Raw genomic sequence first — 19,728 nt, forward strand, 5'->3', positions numbered from 1 at the left:
ACAATCTCACTTTTTATTGCAGACAATTAGTCGTTTCCTCTGTTTGCCAAAAGTTGCCGGTTTTATGAGTGGTTTTTCGTCGGACGAAGAGAGACGCTGTGGTCCGCCGAGCGTTGAACCCAAGTCTGTGTAACAAGCCAATTTCTTTCCTTCTCGTGGGATGAGTAGGCGGGGATCACTATTTTACCTCGCTCCACCTTTCATTATGTTGTGTTATTGCGGCTCTCTCATTTGAATCCGCTGGTCCAGCAGCAGCAGCAGCCGGCTCTTTGTTATTTATCGGCAACAGCGATGGGATCGAGAGACGAGCATTCGAAACGCCCTTTGTGCCATTATCCGTGCTCACTTTTTACTCCATTGAGAGTGTCAATCGCCACAATGCAATTTCCTCTCTTTCGCCGTGTGCAATTCGCGGACGGAAAGGATTGCGTCACCAAAACCCAATCGGTTTGCAAATTAGATAACGTTTGATTGTGTCCTGCCTTGAATAGCAACACAGCTTCCCCTTTTTTTACGAATGAACAGGAAATTTCTGTCTATGCGAAATTGTGACTATTCGCCATGAAATTTCAGACAGATTTTAGTAACAAAATAAGCGGCTCTAAAGTCTAAACGATATTTGGGTCAATTTTTTAGACGTTTTAATGATTTGATGTACTTGAAGGCTTGAAAAATGTTTTGACATTTTATTTATGAAGGATATATTCGTTGCTATTTTATTACTCTAGGAAGGCCAGAACAAATTAATATACAAAAAAAATTTAAGTTTTATTTTTTGCTTAAAAATAACCAAAAAATCGTACGGAAGGAAAATAGATCTACATTTTGGACTAGAAAATACCACCTGAACTTTGAAATTTGGAAAATATAGCAAGAACTTTATAAAATGTGAAATTTATCACGAAATATTGGATATTTAAACTAGATTTTACAATTTTGCACGGTTTGATATTTCCGTGACGATTGCAAGCTCACTCAGAAAAAATATTCCAAGATTCACAGCCCTCAGTCCAATTAAAATAATTTCGAATATTTAATTTAAGCATAACGCCCTTTGCCGGTTAATAGACCGCGGTGTCCTTCTGACGTGCTCGTGTAGGTGTCGAAGTAATTATCATATATTCGAATACATCACTCGTAGTTGCGAATAAAGAGTCACGAACGGTTCCGCCGCGGGCCGTTCTGAGTATGAAAAAAAGAAAACACACGTGCTGCAAGATCTATTCCGAAGCACGGAGCAGAGACACTCTTATATGTATCTAGAGACGACCCAGCTATTTTCGAGTAATTCTTTAGTGTCGTTGTTATGACACTTACTTAAGGGCGAGCATGTCCGTTTCACGCTGCCTGCCAGGTTCTGCTTTAAGGTCAAAATCACAACAACTGCCGAGTGGCACGTATCTAAAGCTTCAAGTTCATTCAAAAAGCAAATAATGTTAACAGGAAATCAGTTACAAATAAATCACTGCTGATAAGCTTTTTGCATTTTATTTCTCAGTAAAGAATTTATTCGAGTAAATAAGAAAATACATGTCATGTAAATAAGCTAAGCGGACGCAATCGCTGCAGTATCAGCGAGTTTCCTTTCCGCTTTTGATCGCATTCCGCTTCCAACACAGCTTTTGAAATGATTCGAAATCGATGGGAGCAAATTTTCCCAATCAACTTTCCAGGTGAAAAACTTGTCAATCTTCTTTCACCTTCTATATACATTTTCGAAACCGTAATTAATGAATGTGTGCTTTTGTCTGATCTTAGGAGCCCCATCGACGCCCATCATGCCTGGAGGAGCTCCTGGGACACCCTCTTCAAAGGCCAAGGTGAATTTAACTCGTTCGTTATCTATCTTTACGAATTATCTGCTACGTGATTAAAGCGTAGCTCTCGGGTGATAAGCCCTCAGCAGCTCTTTACAGAAGCAGCATTAATCTCCACACTCCGGCTGTTGTGCGTTTTCTAATGAGTCTCTCTCCGCAGGAAAAGCTAATGATCCGGCCCAAGATCGTGGTCGCCCTGTACCCCTTCCGTGCCATCGAGGGGGATGATCTTTCCTTAGAGAGGGTGAGTGCCTTGTTTGTTTTTCCTACTATGGGAAACGTGCTGACACTCTGGGGTTTGCAGGGAGCCGAGTACGAGGTGTTGGACGACTCGCAGGAGCATTGGTGGAAGGTGAAAAACGACCAAGGGTGAGTGAAATTCTACTCTTTTTCTCAGGGCCACCACAACTACGGGTTTTTAAAATTTCTTATTGTCCATTTTTTTCATAATTTTACTGAAAACTGGGTTTGTTGTTGGTGAAATCATTGATATCTTGTACTATTCAACGAGTTAAGAGGTTTTTTGGTTCAGTGAAGTTTGAGAGTTATGGAGCTCCACAAGTAAGAAGTCATGCAGTTTTAGTTTTATCGTGGTGATATTTACTGATTAGAATCTAATTGACGAGACAAATCGGTCGATGTATCATTTTTAATTTCCGTATATAAGTCTTGAATTTTTTTACCTTGGCTGGAAAAGTTGCAAATAGCTCATATATGGTTTGAGATGTTACTTTCAAACTATCTCGGCCGTCTGCCATGAAATTCTGCTCCATTATTGTCGCTAAGAATAAAAACCTAAAAAAATGTTAATATTTTATCAAATTTTTACATTCTCAACTAACAGTACCTTTTGAATGTAAAAAATGGCACAAGAAAATTTTAATCTTTGTAGAAAAATGTAATTTTATCAGCTTTAAGAATATGTTTAGTGTTTTGCTGTACGATTAACCATAAAAAAAACTTACAAATCCCGGAAATAACAATCCGCGTGTGGCTATTTTTAATTAACTTTTTATTAAACATATGTTTTAATAAAATATAGCTATGACATTTTGACCAACTGTGAAAATGTGAAATTTTATCAGCTTTTGGAATATGTATTTTTAGTTTCACGGCTTAACAATAAAAAAATTCCAAAGCCTAGGAAACTAAAGATAATTTTTCTCAGAGTGTCTGAATTGACCCAACTTACTGATTTGTCTCATCAAACATAGCGTAGAGACAAATATTCATCAATTAAGAGTCCTACATTTTCTTTATATTGTCGTATTTTCTAGAATTATTTATCGATGATTTGCATTTTGATTGAGAAATTGATATAAATTTATAAGTGGTGGAAAATCCAATGAGACAAAATGGCATATATAAAAGCAAAAGACATTTTTACGAGCCCATCTAAATGCCTCTTAATCACCTCCATTTACAGAGCCATTGGTTACATTCCTAGCAACTACGTCAAAGAAAAGGAACTGCTGGGTCTGCAGAGATATGAGTAAGCATCTTGTTTTTGTTTAATGATATTTTTGTTGACGCTGAAGGTCAAATTGTCAGGTGGTACGTCGGCGACATGTCTCGGCAAAGGGCGGAGAGCCTCCTAAAGCAGGAGGACAAAGAAGGCTGCTTTGTTGTACGCAACTCCTCCACCAAAGGATTGTACACGCTGTCGCTGTACACAAAAGTGTAAGTAAAAATAGGAAATCGGGTAGAACCTGAAAATGATTATTTTTATTTAATTGCAGACCGCATCCTCACGTCAAACACTATCACATCAAACAGAATATAAAAGGCGAGTTCTTCTTGTCCGAAAAGCACTGCTGCAATTCGATTCCGGAGCTGGTCAACTACCACAAACACAACGGAGGCGGGCTGGCGTCGCGGCTCAAAGCGTCGCCTTGCAACAGACCCGTGCCGGCCACCGCTGGACTCAGTCATGGTACCCCATCTTGTTTCACGACGCGAATTCTGGACCTAAAAATTTCCACCGTCTCTGCAGACAAATGGGAAATCGATCCGATGGAACTGATGCTGCTCGAGGAGCTCGGCTCTGGACAGTTCGGGGTCGTCCGCCGCGGGAAGTGGCGCGGATCGATCGACGTCGCCGTCAAGATGATGAAGGAGGGCACCATGTCCGAGGACGACTTCATTGACGAGGCCAAAGTCATGACGTAAGTTAGATTGCAGGTTTCGGGATTATTTTTCATCAGCCAAAAACTGCAACATAGCATTTTCTCAGTCACTAATCAGAATAAAAACAGCAGATAAGGAAATCCCGCTGTCCTTCCGCTCTAGTATGCAATTTTTAATGATAACATAAACCACCAGTCGAATTGTTTTGAGCCACACAGGTCATTTAAAATTTTGGAAAATCTGCAAAATCCAATTTTCCCCCAATCGAGATAGTTAAAATTCAAATAGATGAATCAATTCACCAGTTGCATAAACCCTAAGTGTTCGAAGCCGCCAACAGATGGCGCCACCGTAGACTTTCGATTTTAAGGCACTTCCGCTGCGATTTCAGACTCAATCTAGCTACTGTGCATTCTTCAATTAATTTTCTATTTTTTGACGTGTTGAAAACCAAAATCGGTTCAGCCAATCGCCGTAGAATCGTGAAAAACTATTTTTTGAAATAAAAAAATATTTTCCAACGTTTCTACGGCGAATGGCTGAACCGATTTTGGTTGTCAGCACGTCAAAAAAAGCAAATTGATTAAAAAAAGCAAAATAGCTAGATTGAGTCTGAAATCGCAGCGGAAATGCCTTAAAACCGCTTAAAACAAAATTTTTAAGAAAGTCTGTGATTGCGCCATCTGTTGGCGGCTTCAATAACTAAGGGTTTATGCAACTGGTCAATTAGCAAAAATAAAATTTATTGAGCTGATGAAATTTGATATCCTTTATTTATTTTTTTATATTTAAAATATTACGTAAAATAGGCTATCTAGTCTGTTTGAATACCACATGTCATTTACTGGGTCCTTGCCAAGAAAAGTCTGCAGACCAAATTTTATAAAACAATTCATTTTAAAACTGCTCATTCTTTTAATTTATCATGGGAAAAATCTTCTCGGTCATTGTCTAATAATTTCATTTAAATCTCCCGTTTGATTAACTCAGAATTCACGCCCTTAAATTCAGCTAATAAGCGGGTTTTCCTTGTCAGCCATAATATTTGTTAGAACAAACTGCAACTTCACATTTTTTCATGCAAAGTCATATAATTTTAAACAATAGCAGATTTTCGGTTTGAATAAATAATAACTGAAATAAGTCCTAACTCTATTAGCAAAAAACTAATTTTTAATTCAAAGTTACATTCAGCAACGATTTTTGAAAAAACGGAAAAATTATCGAGGTGAAACAAAACCAATGGAATTACCCCAGTTTACGAATAACACGTATTTTATTCTTGCAGGAAGCTACAGCATCAAAACCTTGTGCAGCTCTACGGTGTGTGCAGCAAGCATCGGCCCATCTACATTGTCACAGAGTACATGAAACACGGTTCCCTCCTAAACTACTTGCGCCGCCATGAGCAAACCTTGGGTGGCAACGTCGGCCTCCTCCTAGACATGTGCATCCAGGTGTGCAAAGGAATGGCCTACCTGGAGAGACACAACTATATCCACAGGGATCTGGCCGCCAGGAACTGCCTCGTCGGCTCGGAAAACGTCGTCAAAGTGGCCGATTTTGGACTTGCAAGGTAGGATTCTTTGAATCACATTTCTATAAGAACAATTACATTTTTGGCGATAGGTTTCTGGCATTTTATTTAGATTATAGTTCCATATGACCTGCAAGTTTATTCAGAATTTTTGTTTTATATTCTATTTAAATCAATTGAAAAAATAGTTCGTATGAATTAGCCTCAAGATTACATCGATTTTTCGTTAGCTTGTTCGTAAAATATACTCAAATTTTATGCCAGGGGAGCATTTTAAGACTTTTCTAGAAAGTAAAGTTTCCAATAGTTGTTTTTATTGATGAAAAACTGCTATGTAATTTGAAGATAACCAGGAAAATTTTTAATTCGGCGTTGTAAGCAGAAGAAATATAATTTTCAAGGGGTTGAGCAAAGATATTGCTTTAAATGCAGATTTCAAGTTCCCTTTTAATTTAATCGTGATTGTTTTAATACGTAGGTACACTCTTTGACAAGTTGAATTAATTGATCGGTAGACTTTAGTAGGGAAATTAGTTAATAGCTTTAATTGCTAATGGCTCGTTAATGGCTTAAAATTTCCTGAGCTGATTAAAAAGAAGAGATAATGTAGCTCAGTTTTAGTCGTTTGGAGATAAATCTTAAAATTCTAAAAACAATTTGCCTATCAAAATTTTAAATGATTATGTAGATTTGAACATGTAAAAACCCACCAGATATTTAATAACCTGAAAAAATCGGGAAGATTATCTCAGCTATCTGAAAGAGTGGAATTTTTTTGCTCGACAATTAAATTTCACTTAAGATTTGAGAGCCCAGAATTAAGTATAAAAAATTCTGATGATGGTTCCTCTCATCTCCAAACCAAATTTTAAGAAAAAAACCTTTCAGAAAAATCAAAATTGATTATTTTTTTTCACTCAAATTTTTGTCAGTAACATTCTTCAAATCTCTGTTAATAGCTTATAATATAATCTATGAAATGAAAAAAATCGACTGCTGAACTAGATTCACATTAGGTTATTCTACACGATTTTAGTAAATTTATCGCCAACTTTTAATTAAACAAAATATTTGTCTCGATAAAATTATTTAAATTAAACTGATATCCTTTTTTTAAATAAAATTTAAGTTTCAACCGCAAATTGTTTTCACAGGTACGTGCTTGATGACCAATACACAAGCTCTGGCGGAACCAAATTTCCTATCAAATGGGCTCCCCCTGAGGTTTTGAACTACACCCGTTTCTCAAGTAAATCGGACATCTGGGCCTATGGTAATGGAGAAAAATATTACCCAAATCTTCTGTTCCACTCTGACCAATTTATTTTGTTTTCCAGGTGTTCTAATGTGGGAGGTGTTCACCTGTGGAAAAATGCCGTACGGTCGTCTGAAAAACACCGAAGTCGTCGACCGGGTACAGCGAGGCATCCTCCTCGAAAAGCCTAAAGCGTGCTTCAAGGAAGTTTATGATGTACGTTTGTATTGGTTAACAAAGGTCTATTTAAACTTTTCACTTGGCATCGCCAGACAAAAGTTTTCTCTCTTGCAAAGACAAAGTTAGTGCGGCTTGCGACCCATATGCCTCCTTTTCTGTGTCTAGACAGAACATGGTGCAAAAAGGGAAAAGGACAATAATGTTGTCAGGCACTCTGAACTTTTGTCGTTATTTCCAGTTAGATATCAAAAGGTTTTTAAGTGACGTGTTTATAGAGTATGAGATTTGAAAAAGGTGTTACAAATTAAACAGGACGTTTATTGACGCGATTATAAAAAGTGTGACGCACTAAACTGCTGGACGCACGCGTCCTATTTTTTAGAGGAAACCGGAAATAAATTATTTTATAGATGTGCAATGATGGGAGTCTCAGATAGGGTTATTCGCACAAATTATGACTTTTCATTCAGGTGGACAGAGCCGTTTTTATTTTTTAATCCACTAGTTGCGATAGCCATTTAGTGTTTAAAGCCGCCAACGGTTAATTTTGATTTAAATTCCCTTCCGCTGCGATTCAAAACTTAAACCTGCTCTCAAAATATTTTCTCTAAATTAGTTGTAAACAAAAATCAACTGTAAAAACATCAACTGCTTGGTTACTGAAATGAACTAAATTTTTTTTTCATTCAACCCAAAAACGTTGCTGTTTTTAATTTTCTTCAAATTTGTCTTCTTGTTAGTATTTTTCCAACCCAATTTAAATCAAATAATAATTATTGATCATTGCGTTTTTTGTGCAGGTGATGCGTAAGTGCTGGTCCCACAGCCCCGAGGACAGGCCGTCATTCCGAGTGCTCAAAGAACAACTGGTGAATGTGTCCAAGGGTCTGCTGGCCGATTGACTCGCGCTGCACGCCCATCTGACCCAGCAGCAGGAGCAGGGATGCCAGGAAGGGGCGGCGCCCTGCACGGCTTGCGCCTCGTATGGCGCGCCGTGGACCGAGCTGTGCAAGGCCATGCAGGTCAACCTCCAGCCCCGCTACCACAAGGCCCAGTAAAAACAAAATTTTGTAAGATCTGTTCAGCACAAGAAGGGAGTCGGTCCCGAGCGACACGGGGCCGCGCCGCTCCTAGGATTTAGGGAGAATCAAAAACCTAGGCCTTTCCTACGCGATCTCGTTTGTAAATCCGTCAAATTTCGTTCGTGTTTCCACCTTGTACATAATTTGTGACCCCCTCCACGTACACACTCGTCCCCCCTAACCCCTACCAGTCATCGTCGTAATTAAAATGAGAATTGGTTTTGTTTCGAGGGCCAACACTGACTGATATAAAAATAGAGAGCGGACATGAATATGAGCTGATGATAATTGGCTCGCGCACGGTTGTGTAGACCATTTTTATGGACGTGGTCAAACAGAAACTCATCATTTTGTTCAGCTTATTACCTTCAAATTCCTGCTTTTCTAATGCGGAGTAGCTTGAGGCAATATTTATGTATTTAATGTGGATCTTCCAGGGGATATGAGCGACCAATAATATGTTGCATTTCCGGCAAGACAAGTAGTAAATTAAATTTGTTGGTCAATATAATTTGCAAAAGTCTAATAAGGATTTACAAAATCAGATTTTCTCAAAATATTTTAGTGTTCTCATGTATTTTCTCTCGATTACAAATCCTCTTGTTCTGGTCAATCTAACTGTGCCCTTATTATTAGATGCATTGTCCTTCTGGTGAAATAGTTTATGACATTTTAATTTGAAGACATTCCTCCCTGATGATTTGCAAAAATGGATCCAATATGTTTTAAAATTTATAACATTTTTAGAATCAGCTCGCCATGAATCCTAAATTGAACTTTTTTGTATTTTAGGTGATTTTTATTATTTTTAGGTAGTTTCCCCCTCTAGACTTTTGGGAAATTGCAAGCGGATTTTGTTTTTAAATTATTAATGGCTATCCTGCAAATTTTCGCCATTTTTGCAAGTAATGCAAACTTTTTCAATGATTTTTCTGAAAATTGCTCAGTATTTTTATAACAATAAAAATATGTTTGTTTCTGCTCTCCTATTTTCAGAAATTAATTCGGCATTGTCTAAGGCAATTTATCAGCCCTTCCCAATTTTTTGAGAATAAGACGTTTAACAATTTTTTATTGAGATCCACATTAGATTTAATTTTCTGTTTACGCTCGAACCTCAGCTCTCGCAATTCAAAAGCAGGTCACTGCCCAGATTAAGACGGAGCCAAACACAATCTTGAGTTTCGACGTAGAAACGTCCTGTAAGTTGTCGATTTGCGTAATATATCGATTGTGCTATGTACATTATTACGTACACGTGGTCCTGAATTACGAAACATGATTATTTGCGAAAGGCGCTTATCGCTATTGAACTTGTAAAATTAGCTTTTAAGATTTCGCCGGTCCATCCGTCGGGAGAGACCGCTCTTTCACTTGGAAAAACGCGTCACTCAGACGACGTGCAAAATTTTAAAAATTTTAAGTAATTTTTATGCATTACGCCCCAAGCAGGCAGATCATAGAGAAAATCTGTGTCTCCTTCCCGCTGTTGATAGCATAGAGAGCTGACAATGAGTCCCAGAACCCATGCGATTACCCTTGAATAACCATTTGTCTACGATGGTTCCGCTAGCTTAAAAAGGACTTTCGGCCTCTGTCTACGCAGAAGATTTTATAAAATACAATAACACTCTTGCTTGTACAGACACGTCAGTTTCATTTTGTTAATTTCACACTGGACAAGAGTCAAAAAGAGTGCTTCCCCGAAAGTTCGACTTCCTCCAATCAAGGCAATTCCGGAGCTGCGCACAAAATTGAGCGCTCCCTTTTTCAACGCATGCATTAGATAATTAATAATCGCGATGATATGTCGTGCAGTGACGAATTTGAAGGACAAGTTGAATGAAATTTGTCTGCAAAAAGTTGGAGGGCTGACTTATTCCTTTTTTACATAAATGGGTGTTCTGATTGATAGGGTCTGCAATTTTTAAATTTTTGTTGATTTCTACGAGCAGATTGCGATTAAACTAATTTATTTTGAGCTCTTGTCCTTTGAAGACGTTGCTGTCGTATGAGAATATATATTGTATTTATTAATTCTGTGATTGCCGCATTTTGGTACACTTGATTTCAAGGCGTAAATAATATATTATCACTATAAACACACACGACACATACACAACACACACACCACACACTGACTTGGCGTATATTCATAAAGACAAACATTATTATGTGCTGCAATTTGAACTTGTAATTGTAACTCTCTGTATTTAAGCAATTAAAAATAATAATTTACTGTCGATCTGTGTTAATAATGTTTAGACTTGAGACAGAAAGAATGATTCCTACTGCTCTCTTCGACTCCATTTTAAGGTTTTGTGCGCAGGGCAAGTGAAGCATTTAATTGTAATCCGAGAGCAAAATGACGAAAGGTGTATATTAACATTATAAAAACAATGCTTCTGTAACATAATTTAGTGTCGACAAATAAATTGTTTATTTACCTTGGGCCAAAATTTGCCGTTTTATTGTTCAATCATTTTGATTTTTCTGCAGCAAGTCCACGAGTTGCTTGCAAAAATGGTACACGGGAAACCCCACAATGTTGAAATAATCACCTCGGACGCTTTTCACCAGGGTGCCACCGATACTTTGGATTCCGTACCCTCCAGCTTTGTCCCTGTGCAAAAAGAGAATTTGCAAATAATCTTAAAGACTGATTAATCGCTTACATCGGCTCTCCAGTGTTGACATAGGCCTTTATCATTTCATCCGTGAGCTCACCAAATTCGACTTCGGACTTCTCAAAGAACTTGACTGTATCTCTCTGAGTTTTCAGCACGATTCCCGTGTAGACAAACTGAGATTTACCGCAGAACCTTAATAAAAGAAAATTTAAGTGGAAATCAATTATTTGGTAAATCATATTACTTTCGCAGCATTTCGAATGCATGCTCCTCGCTCTTTGGCTTGCCGTAGATTTCATTCTCAAAAACCACAACAGTGTCTGCGCCGATGATGAGGTTTGGTTTCACCAGATCTTTATTTAGCCGCTCGAAAACCTCCTCAACCTTGTGAGCTGCTGTATCTATGACGAAATCGGCTGGATTTGGATAGTTTGCTGGATCTAAATTTTCTTCATAAGTGGATGGCACAACTTCAAAGTTTAAACCCTGAGAAAGGAGGAAAAATAATTTAGGAAGGACGGTTTTATAATTTAATTAATAATATATTACAATATTGTTTAGAACTTCCTTTCTCCGGGGTGAACCACTGGCTAAAACAATTCTTTGGGTTTGTAAAATGTGCTTAAATGGCTCCAACATGTTGAATCAGATGTGAGGAAAGGGCTTCAGGATTTCCTTTCTGCTTTAATGATCTACATTAAAGCAAAATAAATTGTAACTCACATAAATCACGAAGATTGCTCCTCACCTTCAATTTAATTTTAAAGAAGGGAAACAAAAGCAATAAACACGTCCAAATGATGCAGCAGCAGCTCTTCCTGAACAAAAACAAAATTTAAATTTTCCCGCTTCCCGCTCGCCCCCGTTTCAACTTTTTCAGCCTTTTCAACTCAATCCGACCAATCAGAGTAGAGCTCAAGGCTGAAAAGTAATCTTGTTCAACCAATCAGATACCAGCTAGCAGCGTGCTGATGAAAATAAACAAAACAGTCAACAGCCCTAAGCCCTGGGAAACAAAAATTGCCGGCAGAAAAGAAGCAAAATTATCACAAGAAAAGGTGAATTATTCCTTATAAATCATGTCGGGCAAGCCATTTTTCGTACTGGACAATGGCGCCTACACGCTGAAATTGGGAAAAACGAGCGAAGACAAGCCAAAATTGATCCCGAACGCGATCATGAAGGCCAAGAGTGAACGGCGGCGGCTGTTCGTGGGCAGCGACATCGACGAGTGCCGCGACGCCTCGGGCCTATACTACATCCTGCCCTTCCAAAAGGGCTACCTCATCAACTGGGACACCGAGAAGACCATCTGGGATCACGCCTTCTCCAAAAACTGCTGTCCCGTTTCCTTTCCGGACACGCCGCTCGTTTTCACAGAGCCGCTGTTCAACTTTCAACCCCTTCAGGAAGGTGCCAATGAGATTTTCTTCGAGGAGTACGACTGCTGCCACCTCCTCAGGATAAATTCCGTCGACCTGAGTCAGATCAAGTAAATTTAATGCAAATGAAGGGACATCTTTAATTATAAGAATTCAACCATTTTCAGGTACCAGAGCGAGCACCCTGACTCAAAAGCCTGCTTGGTCATAGACTGCGGCTACAGCTTCACCCACGTCGTCCCCTACGTCTTGGGCAAGCGGAAGAGCGACCTGATTCGGCGCATCGAAGTTGGTGGGAAGCTGCTGACGAACCACTTGAAGGACATCATCTCCTACAGACAGCTGCACGTGATGGACGAAACCTACGTGATGAACCAGGTTAAGGAAGACGCGTGCTTTGTTGCTCAGGAGTTCATGACTTCCATGGCGGAGGCGCAGCGCAAAGGGCCTGCCAATTATATCCTGAAGGAGTACGTCCTGCCTGATTTCACTTCCATCAGGAGAGGATACTTGAGAGACCCCAAGTCTGAACCTGAGGAGAGTGTACAGCTGCTGAGACTCAATAATGAAAGGTATTTTTCTTTTAATAAATTTTAAGGCTTAAGCTTAAAGATGAGTGGAAACCCGCCAAAATCTTTGATTTTTTACTTTAAATTTCCAGCGAAAAGCTTTTTACATATTTGGACTTTCTTATTCTTTGCCGGCGTTACTGCTTAAATACATTGGTTCAATTTTGGGCTTGGTATTTTAAAGATGGTTTTGTCGTTGGAAATTATCAAATGAGCACAAATCATGCGATTCAATGCCGTGTAAACTACCTTTATTTTTGTCTAAAATTGCAAAAACCCCTAAAAGCAAGAAATTTTTTTATAGTTTATAACGGTCTGAATCAGCTGTGAGTTAAAGGAAAAGTGAATTATTTGTTTCAATTTTCAAAAATCTTTGTTATTCTAACTGACTGTCAATTAATTTACTGGTTGTTGAGACTTGGCGAAATTAATTTTTAAATATTCCAGGTTTTCTGTGCCAGAGCTGCTATTTCATCCGTCCGACATCGGCCTTCCGCAGATGGGCCTGGCAGAGCTGATTATGCACGTCATCAACGAGTGCCAAGAAGACATCCAGCCACACCTCCTCCGAAACATAGTTTTAACTGGAGGCTCAACAATGTTCCCTGGCTTCGAGCAGCGTCTGATGAAGGACCTTCGTGCACTCGCACCATGTGAATATCAGATTAAAATCACCATGCCCAGTGACCCCATAGGATACGCGTGGCAAGGAGGCAAAGTGCTGTCTACGAACGCGAAGGCTTTGAAAGAAAAGTTTGTGTCAAAGCAGCAGTACGAGGAACATGGACACACAATTTGTGCCGAAAAGTTTGACATTTAAATTAACTGTGTAGATTACAATTAAACAACTCTTTTATACTGATCTTTACAAATTTATTTTACATAGTTTAATGCTTCTCCTTGCTTCTCACTTCGCAAGCGACAAAGTATAACTAATTATGTGCCGTAAGCAAACCTTTCAAATCAAAACTGGAAAAAATTATCTCATCCGCTTCACTTCCTGTTAGGCTGCAACGGCGTGGTCACCGTCATCGCGTCAGGGAACAGGCTGTGGTAATTGACAACCGGCACGTATGCGGCGGTGATGACGCGCCCCGCGAACCAGCGGCCGTGCAGCGAGTTAACTGCGGCCACGGCGGTCGCTATTGTCGGGCACTTGACGTAACAGTTGCCCTGCGGAGACACGGTGTCAACGTAGACGTGCAGAACGCCACCATGCTTGTTGCACTCTTCGATCACGTCGTCCCGGATCTCAGTGTCCCAGAACGGAGCTGATTCTCTGAAAAGCAAAAGAGAATTGATATTAATATGACAACTTTGATTTGAAAGTTAACCAAATATTATTTCTACATGAAAAAAAATGTTATATTATTTTTTAGATGTTAAATATCAGTAGTATTTTAAAATAACATCATTTAATTTGTTAAGTTAGTTTGAGAATGCAAACTGAGTCTGTTAATAACTTTGATTCAAAGAATATGAAAGTAATTCCCTGATTTCATATTTCTTGAAAATGTGTATACACTACTTGTCGTTTAAAAACCTTTTATATATTGTAAAGTGAGTCACATTTGTGCGAATCAATGAAATGGGAGGCATAAAATTTCAATTAATGAAAAATCCAAGAATTTCTTCTAACATGTCACGTTTTCAAAAAATCATTCTTAAGAAAAATATTTTTACTGGTGTAAAAATGCAATCAGTCAGTTAGACACACAAAAGACAACTTTAAAACGGTCAGAGATGATTCGGGGTTTAAAAATGCATGATTCTGTATAATGCGATGCTGTCGTAACAATAAAATTAATTGTCTAACAATACATAACTGGAGATAAGATTAAGTTCACTACTTACTGTGCTGGATCAAACATGTTTGAGAGCATGAAGCATTGCGTGGCGATGGGCGGCGCGGTCGCCTGAGCCATGGCAGCTTGTTGAGCTGTGATTAAGGGTTGTTGTGCTGTTGCGTTCAGAGCAGACGTTGCTGCGGCAGGCAACGTCATGCCAGTGCCTTCAAACAAGAAATTTAGATTATAAACATACACAAATCTAAGGGAGTTCAATACAACAAAACTAGTGCTGAGTTTGGCGCATCTAGTGAAATAAATTCTAGACGTTTGGTTAAATTAACAAACCTTCAGCCAGTTTAGCCATCAGTTGTAACCTTCCAGTGGCGCCAAGGTCGATTCCGGCTCTATCCGTCTCGTCAGTGTCCAAGAGAGCAGGATTCATCTGGAAGAATTCATTCTTCTCAGTGACAGTGTTCACTTTCATTGGTCTGCCAGCCAACTCGAATCCATTCAGCTGCTCTAAAGCTCTTTTGGCGTCCTCCGCATCTCGGTACTGAAATCAAACAACAATCAAAGTGAGGACAAGTAATTGTTGGGAAAATCAAAATAAATTAATCAGACTTAATATTTTTTAGCTCTGTAGCCAGGAAGTGATAAAATACAAATTATGAAATTAAAAAAAAATGTTCGCGTCATAAAATCGACAATATAGTACAAAATACTGAGAAAATAACCAAAATGCGAATATCTGCATTTGAATTTAAAATCTGCATTGTTCTTTATAGCTGTCGAAATATATGCGAATTATTGAGCACCATAGGTTGAAATCCTTAAAAGATTTAACATGGAGATTGTCTCAAGAACGAGTTGTTTTAAGGTTTTATATATCTTGGCTCTCCTTGTTAGAGCAAGTTAAATAATTATTTACATGCAGAATATAATTTTAACCAGCCTATAATAAAGTCCAGCGGTTTAATTTAGAAATATCCATCCCTGACACTTACTGTGACAAAGCCGTAGCCCCTGGACCGGCCAGTTTCAGGGTCCATCTGCAATTGGATGCTGTCAATTTTGCCAAATGGCTCGAAAATGCCTCTAAGCATGTCTTCGGTGATGTTGAAGTGCAACGATCCGACGTACAGTTTGCAGGGACCAGAGGCGCCTCTGCTCATCATGCTGATCATCGAATTTCCCTGTCTGTTCTTCTCGGCCTGTGTGTGCTGCACCACAATTGGAACCCCAAGCAATTTTTGTCCGCTCAAACCCATGGCCTGAAAGAACGGAATAGAAATTAGCACCAAGGACAAACAAGCCAAGCAGACATGAATTGTGCCACTGAGAACTTCCACCTTTCAAGTGAGGGTGCACGGCATCGTAAATTAATTTAGATTTATGAGTAATTGGTGTGCCACAGGTATTCACTGCACTCTGCAAAGAGTAATGGGGCGTGTTTAAACTCTGTTTTTCCAGTTCACAAGAGGACATAAAATTTGGACAGAGGAGAGAGCACAAATGCGGAATTGAAACACTTACCAGTGCTACAGATTCGGGATCTCTGAACTCGACATAGGAAATTCCTTTGAAGCGTCTAGTTTTGTTGCACATAATCAACCTCACATCTCTGACCTGTAATTTTTTATGTGTTATTTTTTCTGGACATTAGCAAAGAAACGGAAATAAAAGAATTATTTTACGATTTATTTACGATAACCTTCAATTTTTCCTCATTTTTTTAGCTGATTATTTAATTTTTAAACTTGATCTGAGGAAGATAGCAGAATTAAAAATTTTCAAATTTAAAATGTCTTCAAAAATATCCATTATTTAAGCTTTAGAACAATTTAAAGAGATTGTATAATTTTTAACTTTTAAATATTATTTTAAATCAATAAAACATTTTTATTACCTTTCCGACAGACGAGAAAAATTCTTCCAAATCTCTAGCTCTCACTCTTTGAGACAGCTGCATGCAGAAAACTGTCCTAGCATCTCTTTCCTCCGGCGTCAAGTCATCAAACCTGAAATTATTGTTTGTCCTGCGCGACAATTTACGGACAGTCACTTCACAGTATCAATAACAAACTTACTGCTTTTCTCTTTCGCGACGAGGTCCAAGCAACAGGGGCGAGGGGGACCTGCGGCGGTCCTTGCTGCGACTCTTGCGTCTGCGGTGCTTGTCCTTGTCCTTATCCTTTTCCTTGTCCTTATCCCTACTCTTGCTTCTGCTCCGCCTCTTACTCCTTTTCTCATCGCGATTCTTCCTGTCTCGGTCCCTGCTTCGCGCGCGATCATTCCTATCTCGATCTCTGCTTCTTGAACGAGATCTCTTTTTGCTTTTTCTGTAAAATTGAAATTGATGTGAAATCAAATTTTTATTAAACGCATAAAAAGGAACCCATAATGAAAAATGAGTCTTGGAATACTTAAACAAAAACTGTATTATCTTACAAGGAAATTTTATATTTTAAGATTTGTTTTAATCGATTTGAGGAAAATTTAAAATTTTAAAATAGCTTTCACTCAATTTAGAATAAAATGGGTTCTGAGACAAAGTTTAAAGAGTTAAATCAATCTATGGTTCTTGTTTTGAAATTTTGAGAATTTGAATTTTTTCAATTTTTAAGGGTCCTGATCGTTGCAAGATTTTAAATGGTTTTTGGTCAAGCCAAAAATTTATTTAAATTCATGAAGATGATCAAGAGTTGCACACTATCTTTCATTCCTTTCTTTCAATTTTAACGAGATAGCAAAAAAATACGGAACGCGGAACGCCCCTTTTCCGTCACTTCAAACTTAGAATTTCTCCATCTTCAAGCAAGTATTGCAAGTAAAATTCAGCATTTAATTTAAACATCGAAAAAGCCGTCTAATCGACCATAAATTCGCCTGCAACTGCTCAAATTTATTGAGAATCTGAAAATTTAGCGAGTTGAGAAATTTTCCGCAGTGACCAAAATAGAGCTTCATGAGCTGGCAGTCAGCTCAGAATTTTAAAAAAGCCTGTTATTATTTAATTAAAGCCTATTATTCAGTTACTTTCCCGTAAATGAAAATATTCCACATTGATCGATTTGTCTCGTCAAGTAGTCGACGTCTACACATTTAATGTGAAAAAATAAACTGTTCTTGTCATTCATATTATGTAAAATAAATAAATAAATAAATAAATAATATTTACTTCTAAAAATGACTAGATCACTCACCTTGACGATATGCGGTTGTCATCGTTCTCTCGAGACTTGCTGCTTGCATCCTTGAAGGAACAGAAAAATTAATGTTTGTGATCAGGCAAAGCCGAAAGCTGGTTTTGTCTCCCTAATCTATAATTATTTTCCTCAAGTTTTAAGTCAAGGAACCTGCCCACCCACCCCCCGCAAACTTGCTTTTCTACCAGCCAAAGAGATCTGATTAGTTTGCAACTCTCCAGGTGAATTTGAGTGAAGGAAAATCAATGGGTAAGGTTGTCATGACTGAATAATGATTGGAAAGGCAAGTGAGCTGCAATCCTCGGCCACTTTGGTCCTTCCTCGTGATAACACACAAAACTCTGAACAAGTGTGACTCGGCCGACCTTGCTCTCCAGTTGCGCATTCTCAAAATCATCAACAACTAACCTTTTCGCGTGGGGAAAGAGTAAAGTCACAGTTCGTAGAATCCTTGGGATCTAAATTAAAAAAGCAAGCATTAAAGTACACTGATAGCACAATGAGCTGATTGGTTGGTTTGTAGGTAGGTTGGTTGGTTACATTGTTTTCTTTTGACCCAGAATGATTATAATAAATAAAAGAACAAACTAACTCCCCGAGAGAAAACTCATGCACTTTTACTAAGGTCCGCTTTTCCGAGCGCCGCTGCCTCGATTTTGCTATCTGCTTTGCTTTTGCTGCTTTACACCCTATTCAACAGTTTCGATCATAGTAAAAAATGAGTGCACACACAGGTCTGTGCAGGACGCCACTAGCATCACTTACTTTCTTTGAGTACGGCGCCTCCAACAACGCTTCTATATCAAATTCCTCGGCCATTCTGAAACAAAAGGGTACAACAATTAATTTTCAAATTAAACAATTTCTCTGGTTTAGTGCTAACCACAAAAAAAATTTGTGAAGATGAATACTGATCATACATATTATTTGCTTTTTGGACGCAAATAAACAAAATGAAGTAATAAAATTCCGTTTCAGGTGAGATTTTTGAAATTAATTAATAATGGAGATGAATATTACTATTCAATTTGACTTCAAAACTCAAACTTCCTTCCTAATGAGAGCCCTGAGAGTGTTTTGAATTTCTTGATCGTACATGTTTACGTTTAAATTTATTTACCAAACATTTTTTTTAAAAGTATAACATTGTTCTTTCTAAGAAAGGCAAAACAAGTTTACAAAATATTTATCATTTTTATTGTATTTTCGAAATTCCAACAGCTTACCTATAATAAATTTAAAAAAAAAACATTGTAAATAAAAGGCGTTCCCAAACAAAATACACATTAATACATTTTAATTAGTACAATTAACTATCCTTTTACATTTCAACGAGCTAAAATGAAATTATACTTCACGCAGAATTTCCCCAATGAAATTCTGTTGCAACATTTTAACAGCAATAACATTGATTATACACAATTAATAGCAAAATGTAAACAAACACGTCTGGAGTGAAAGATTAATTATCAAATATGAAAGATTGATGTTTTTAAATCTCTTAATTGTGATCGACTTGGTTCAAATTTGTCAACCGTCAACTCACAGCCAGTATAATTGACCCATCAAAGGAATTGCGTCTGTAACGATTAAATGCATTGCTTCATACGGTTTAGCTTTAATGAACCACAACCAAATCGGGAATATGAATTTGAAACATCACATCATAACGTGTCAATGGCGCTTTTTTGAACACGTTCTCAAGCATTAACGGGTCTGAAACGCTTCACGATTGAGTTTTTAATATTTGTTTGGATAGTTCCACGAACACAACAGGGATAAAAATTGACCGGAAGATGCGACCATGTACACATGCAAGCCTGTTCCTGAACCCTCGGCTGGGTCCGAAAGTGAAATATTTCCCACTATCATCCCGCAACTGAGCAAATTTACCTAGTAATGGTTATGCTAATCCTTACAAAAGTGCTCCAGGAACGTGGTTCACCCTATAAACCGGACACTGGAGCCGTTGTTCCAGAATTTTCGTAATCTTTCGGCTTCCGCGTTTTGGCTTGCAGAGGCACAAAATTCAGCAATGGCGGCGTACACTCGTACAGCACAGCATTCGATTCTTCTGATGGCGGGGATAGTGGGGAGTATTGAAATCCTCCATGAATGAAGAAGCTCTTTGATTTTGCGTGACGTCACCATGC

The 19,728-nt window shown here is 38.3% G+C and overlaps 4 protein-coding genes across 10 annotated transcripts in view; 2 read left to right on the forward strand and 2 right to left on the reverse strand.

Moving 5' to 3' along the window:
* Btk29A (tyrosine-protein kinase Btk29A) overlaps positions 1–10,457 on the forward strand; it is a 27,404-nt gene extending 16,947 nt beyond the window's left edge. For 4 of the 5 annotated variants that reach the window (XM_065486737.1, XM_065486745.1, XM_065486756.1 and 1 more), the window contains 11 exons: positions 1,759–1,820; positions 1,978–2,061; positions 2,122–2,186; positions 3,244–3,309; positions 3,369–3,497; positions 3,557–3,750; positions 3,811–3,982; positions 5,233–5,520; positions 6,636–6,754; positions 6,819–6,952; positions 7,717–10,457. In XM_065486737.1, the coding sequence (XP_065342809.1) occupies positions 1,759–1,820; positions 1,978–2,061; positions 2,122–2,186; positions 3,244–3,309; positions 3,369–3,497; positions 3,557–3,750; positions 3,811–3,982; positions 5,233–5,520; positions 6,636–6,754; positions 6,819–6,952; positions 7,717–7,818 (1,415 nt within the window). In that variant the 3' untranslated portion in view covers positions 7,819–10,457. Of the gene's footprint in view, positions 1–1,651; positions 1,674–1,758; positions 1,821–1,977; positions 2,062–2,121; positions 2,187–3,243; positions 3,310–3,368; positions 3,498–3,556; positions 3,751–3,810; positions 3,983–5,232; positions 5,521–6,635; positions 6,755–6,818; positions 6,953–7,716 lie in introns of those variants that run through there. The other variant, XM_065486774.1, reaches the window with a different exon arrangement.
* On the reverse strand, positions 3,521–11,510 carry LOC135941373 (probable bifunctional dTTP/UTP pyrophosphatase/methyltransferase protein). 2 transcript variants are annotated; one of them, XM_065486874.1, is made up of 6 exons: positions 11,377–11,510; positions 11,178–11,320; positions 10,873–11,114; positions 10,674–10,820; positions 10,446–10,621; positions 3,521–4,028 (listed from the first exon to the last, which is right to left on the reverse strand). In XM_065486874.1, the coding sequence occupies exons 2-5, from the start codon at positions 11,265–11,267 to the stop codon at positions 10,474–10,476; spliced, it is 627 nt and encodes a 208-aa protein (XP_065342946.1). In that variant the 5' UTR covers positions 11,268–11,320; positions 11,377–11,510; the 3' UTR covers positions 3,521–4,028; positions 10,446–10,473. The 2 variants fall into 2 exon arrangements, with proteins under 2 accessions (XP_065342946.1, XP_065342936.1); XM_065486864.1 differs by lacking the exon at positions 3,521–4,028 and having other exon boundaries at positions 10,415–10,621.
* Positions 11,511–11,611: 101 nt separating this feature from the next.
* Positions 11,612–13,441, forward strand: Arp6 (Actin-related protein 6). The gene is made up of 3 exons (XM_065486815.1): positions 11,612–12,120; positions 12,178–12,582; positions 13,027–13,441. The coding sequence occupies exons 1-3, from the start codon at positions 11,708–11,710 to the stop codon at positions 13,397–13,399; spliced, it is 1,191 nt and encodes a 396-aa protein (XP_065342887.1). The 5' UTR covers positions 11,612–11,707; the 3' UTR covers positions 13,400–13,441.
* Positions 13,431–19,647, reverse strand: Caper (RNA-binding protein 39-like protein Caper). 2 transcript variants are annotated; one of them, XM_065486799.1, is made up of 10 exons: positions 19,495–19,647; positions 18,341–18,395; positions 17,573–17,622; positions 16,457–16,708; positions 16,276–16,405; positions 15,903–15,995; positions 15,374–15,640; positions 14,715–14,922; positions 14,434–14,590; positions 13,431–13,858 (listed from the first exon to the last, which is right to left on the reverse strand). In XM_065486799.1, the coding sequence occupies exons 2-10, from the start codon at positions 18,392–18,394 to the stop codon at positions 13,573–13,575; spliced, it is 1,497 nt and encodes a 498-aa protein (XP_065342871.1). In that variant the 5' UTR covers position 18,395; positions 19,495–19,647; the 3' UTR covers positions 13,431–13,572. The 2 variants fall into 2 exon arrangements, with proteins under 2 accessions (XP_065342871.1, XP_065342860.1); XM_065486788.1 differs by having other exon boundaries at positions 19,469–19,636.
* Between the last annotated feature and the right edge of the window lie 81 nt (positions 19,648–19,728).

Source organism: Cloeon dipterum, chromosome 1, assembly GCF_949628265.1.
Source record: "Cloeon dipterum chromosome 1, ieCloDipt1.1, whole genome shotgun sequence".
Classification (NCBI taxonomy): Eukaryota; Metazoa; Arthropoda; class Insecta; order Ephemeroptera; family Baetidae; genus Cloeon; species Cloeon dipterum.

Excerpts from the sequence above, each read along its gene's own strand:
- Caper (XM_065486799.1), bottom strand. The coding sequence starts at position 18,394 with ATGGCCGAGGAATTTGATATAGAAGCGTTGTTGGAGGCGCCGTACTCA. Across the intron at positions 15,996-16,275 it reads TTTTCTCGTCTGTCGGAAAG|GTCAGAGATGTGAGGTTGAT; the intron begins GTAATAAAAATG and ends AAAAAATTACAG. Across the intron at positions 14,591-14,714 it reads GATGGCTAAACTGGCTGAAG|GCACTGGCATGACGTTGCCT; the intron begins GTTTGTTAATTT and ends TCTTGTTTGAAG.
- Arp6 (XM_065486815.1), top strand. The coding sequence starts at position 11,708 with ATGTCGGGCAAGCCATTTTTCGTACTGGACAATGGCGCCTACACGCTG. Across the intron at positions 12,121-12,177 it reads GTCGACCTGAGTCAGATCAA|GTACCAGAGCGAGCACCCTG; the intron begins GTAAATTTAATG and ends AACCATTTTCAG. Across the intron at positions 12,583-13,026 it reads CTGAGACTCAATAATGAAAG|GTTTTCTGTGCCAGAGCTGC; the intron begins GTATTTTTCTTT and ends TAAATATTCCAG.
- LOC135941373 (XM_065486874.1), bottom strand. The coding sequence starts at position 11,267 with ATGTTGGAGCCATTTAAGCACATTTTACAAACCCAAAGAATTGTTTTA. Across the intron at positions 10,821-10,872 it reads GCATTCGAAATGCTGCGAAA|GTTCTGCGGTAAATCTCAGT; the intron begins GTAATATGATTT and ends TCTTTTATTAAG. Across the intron at positions 10,622-10,673 it reads GTCAACACTGGAGAGCCGAT|GGACAAAGCTGGAGGGTACG; the intron begins GTAAGCGATTAA and ends CTTTTTGCACAG.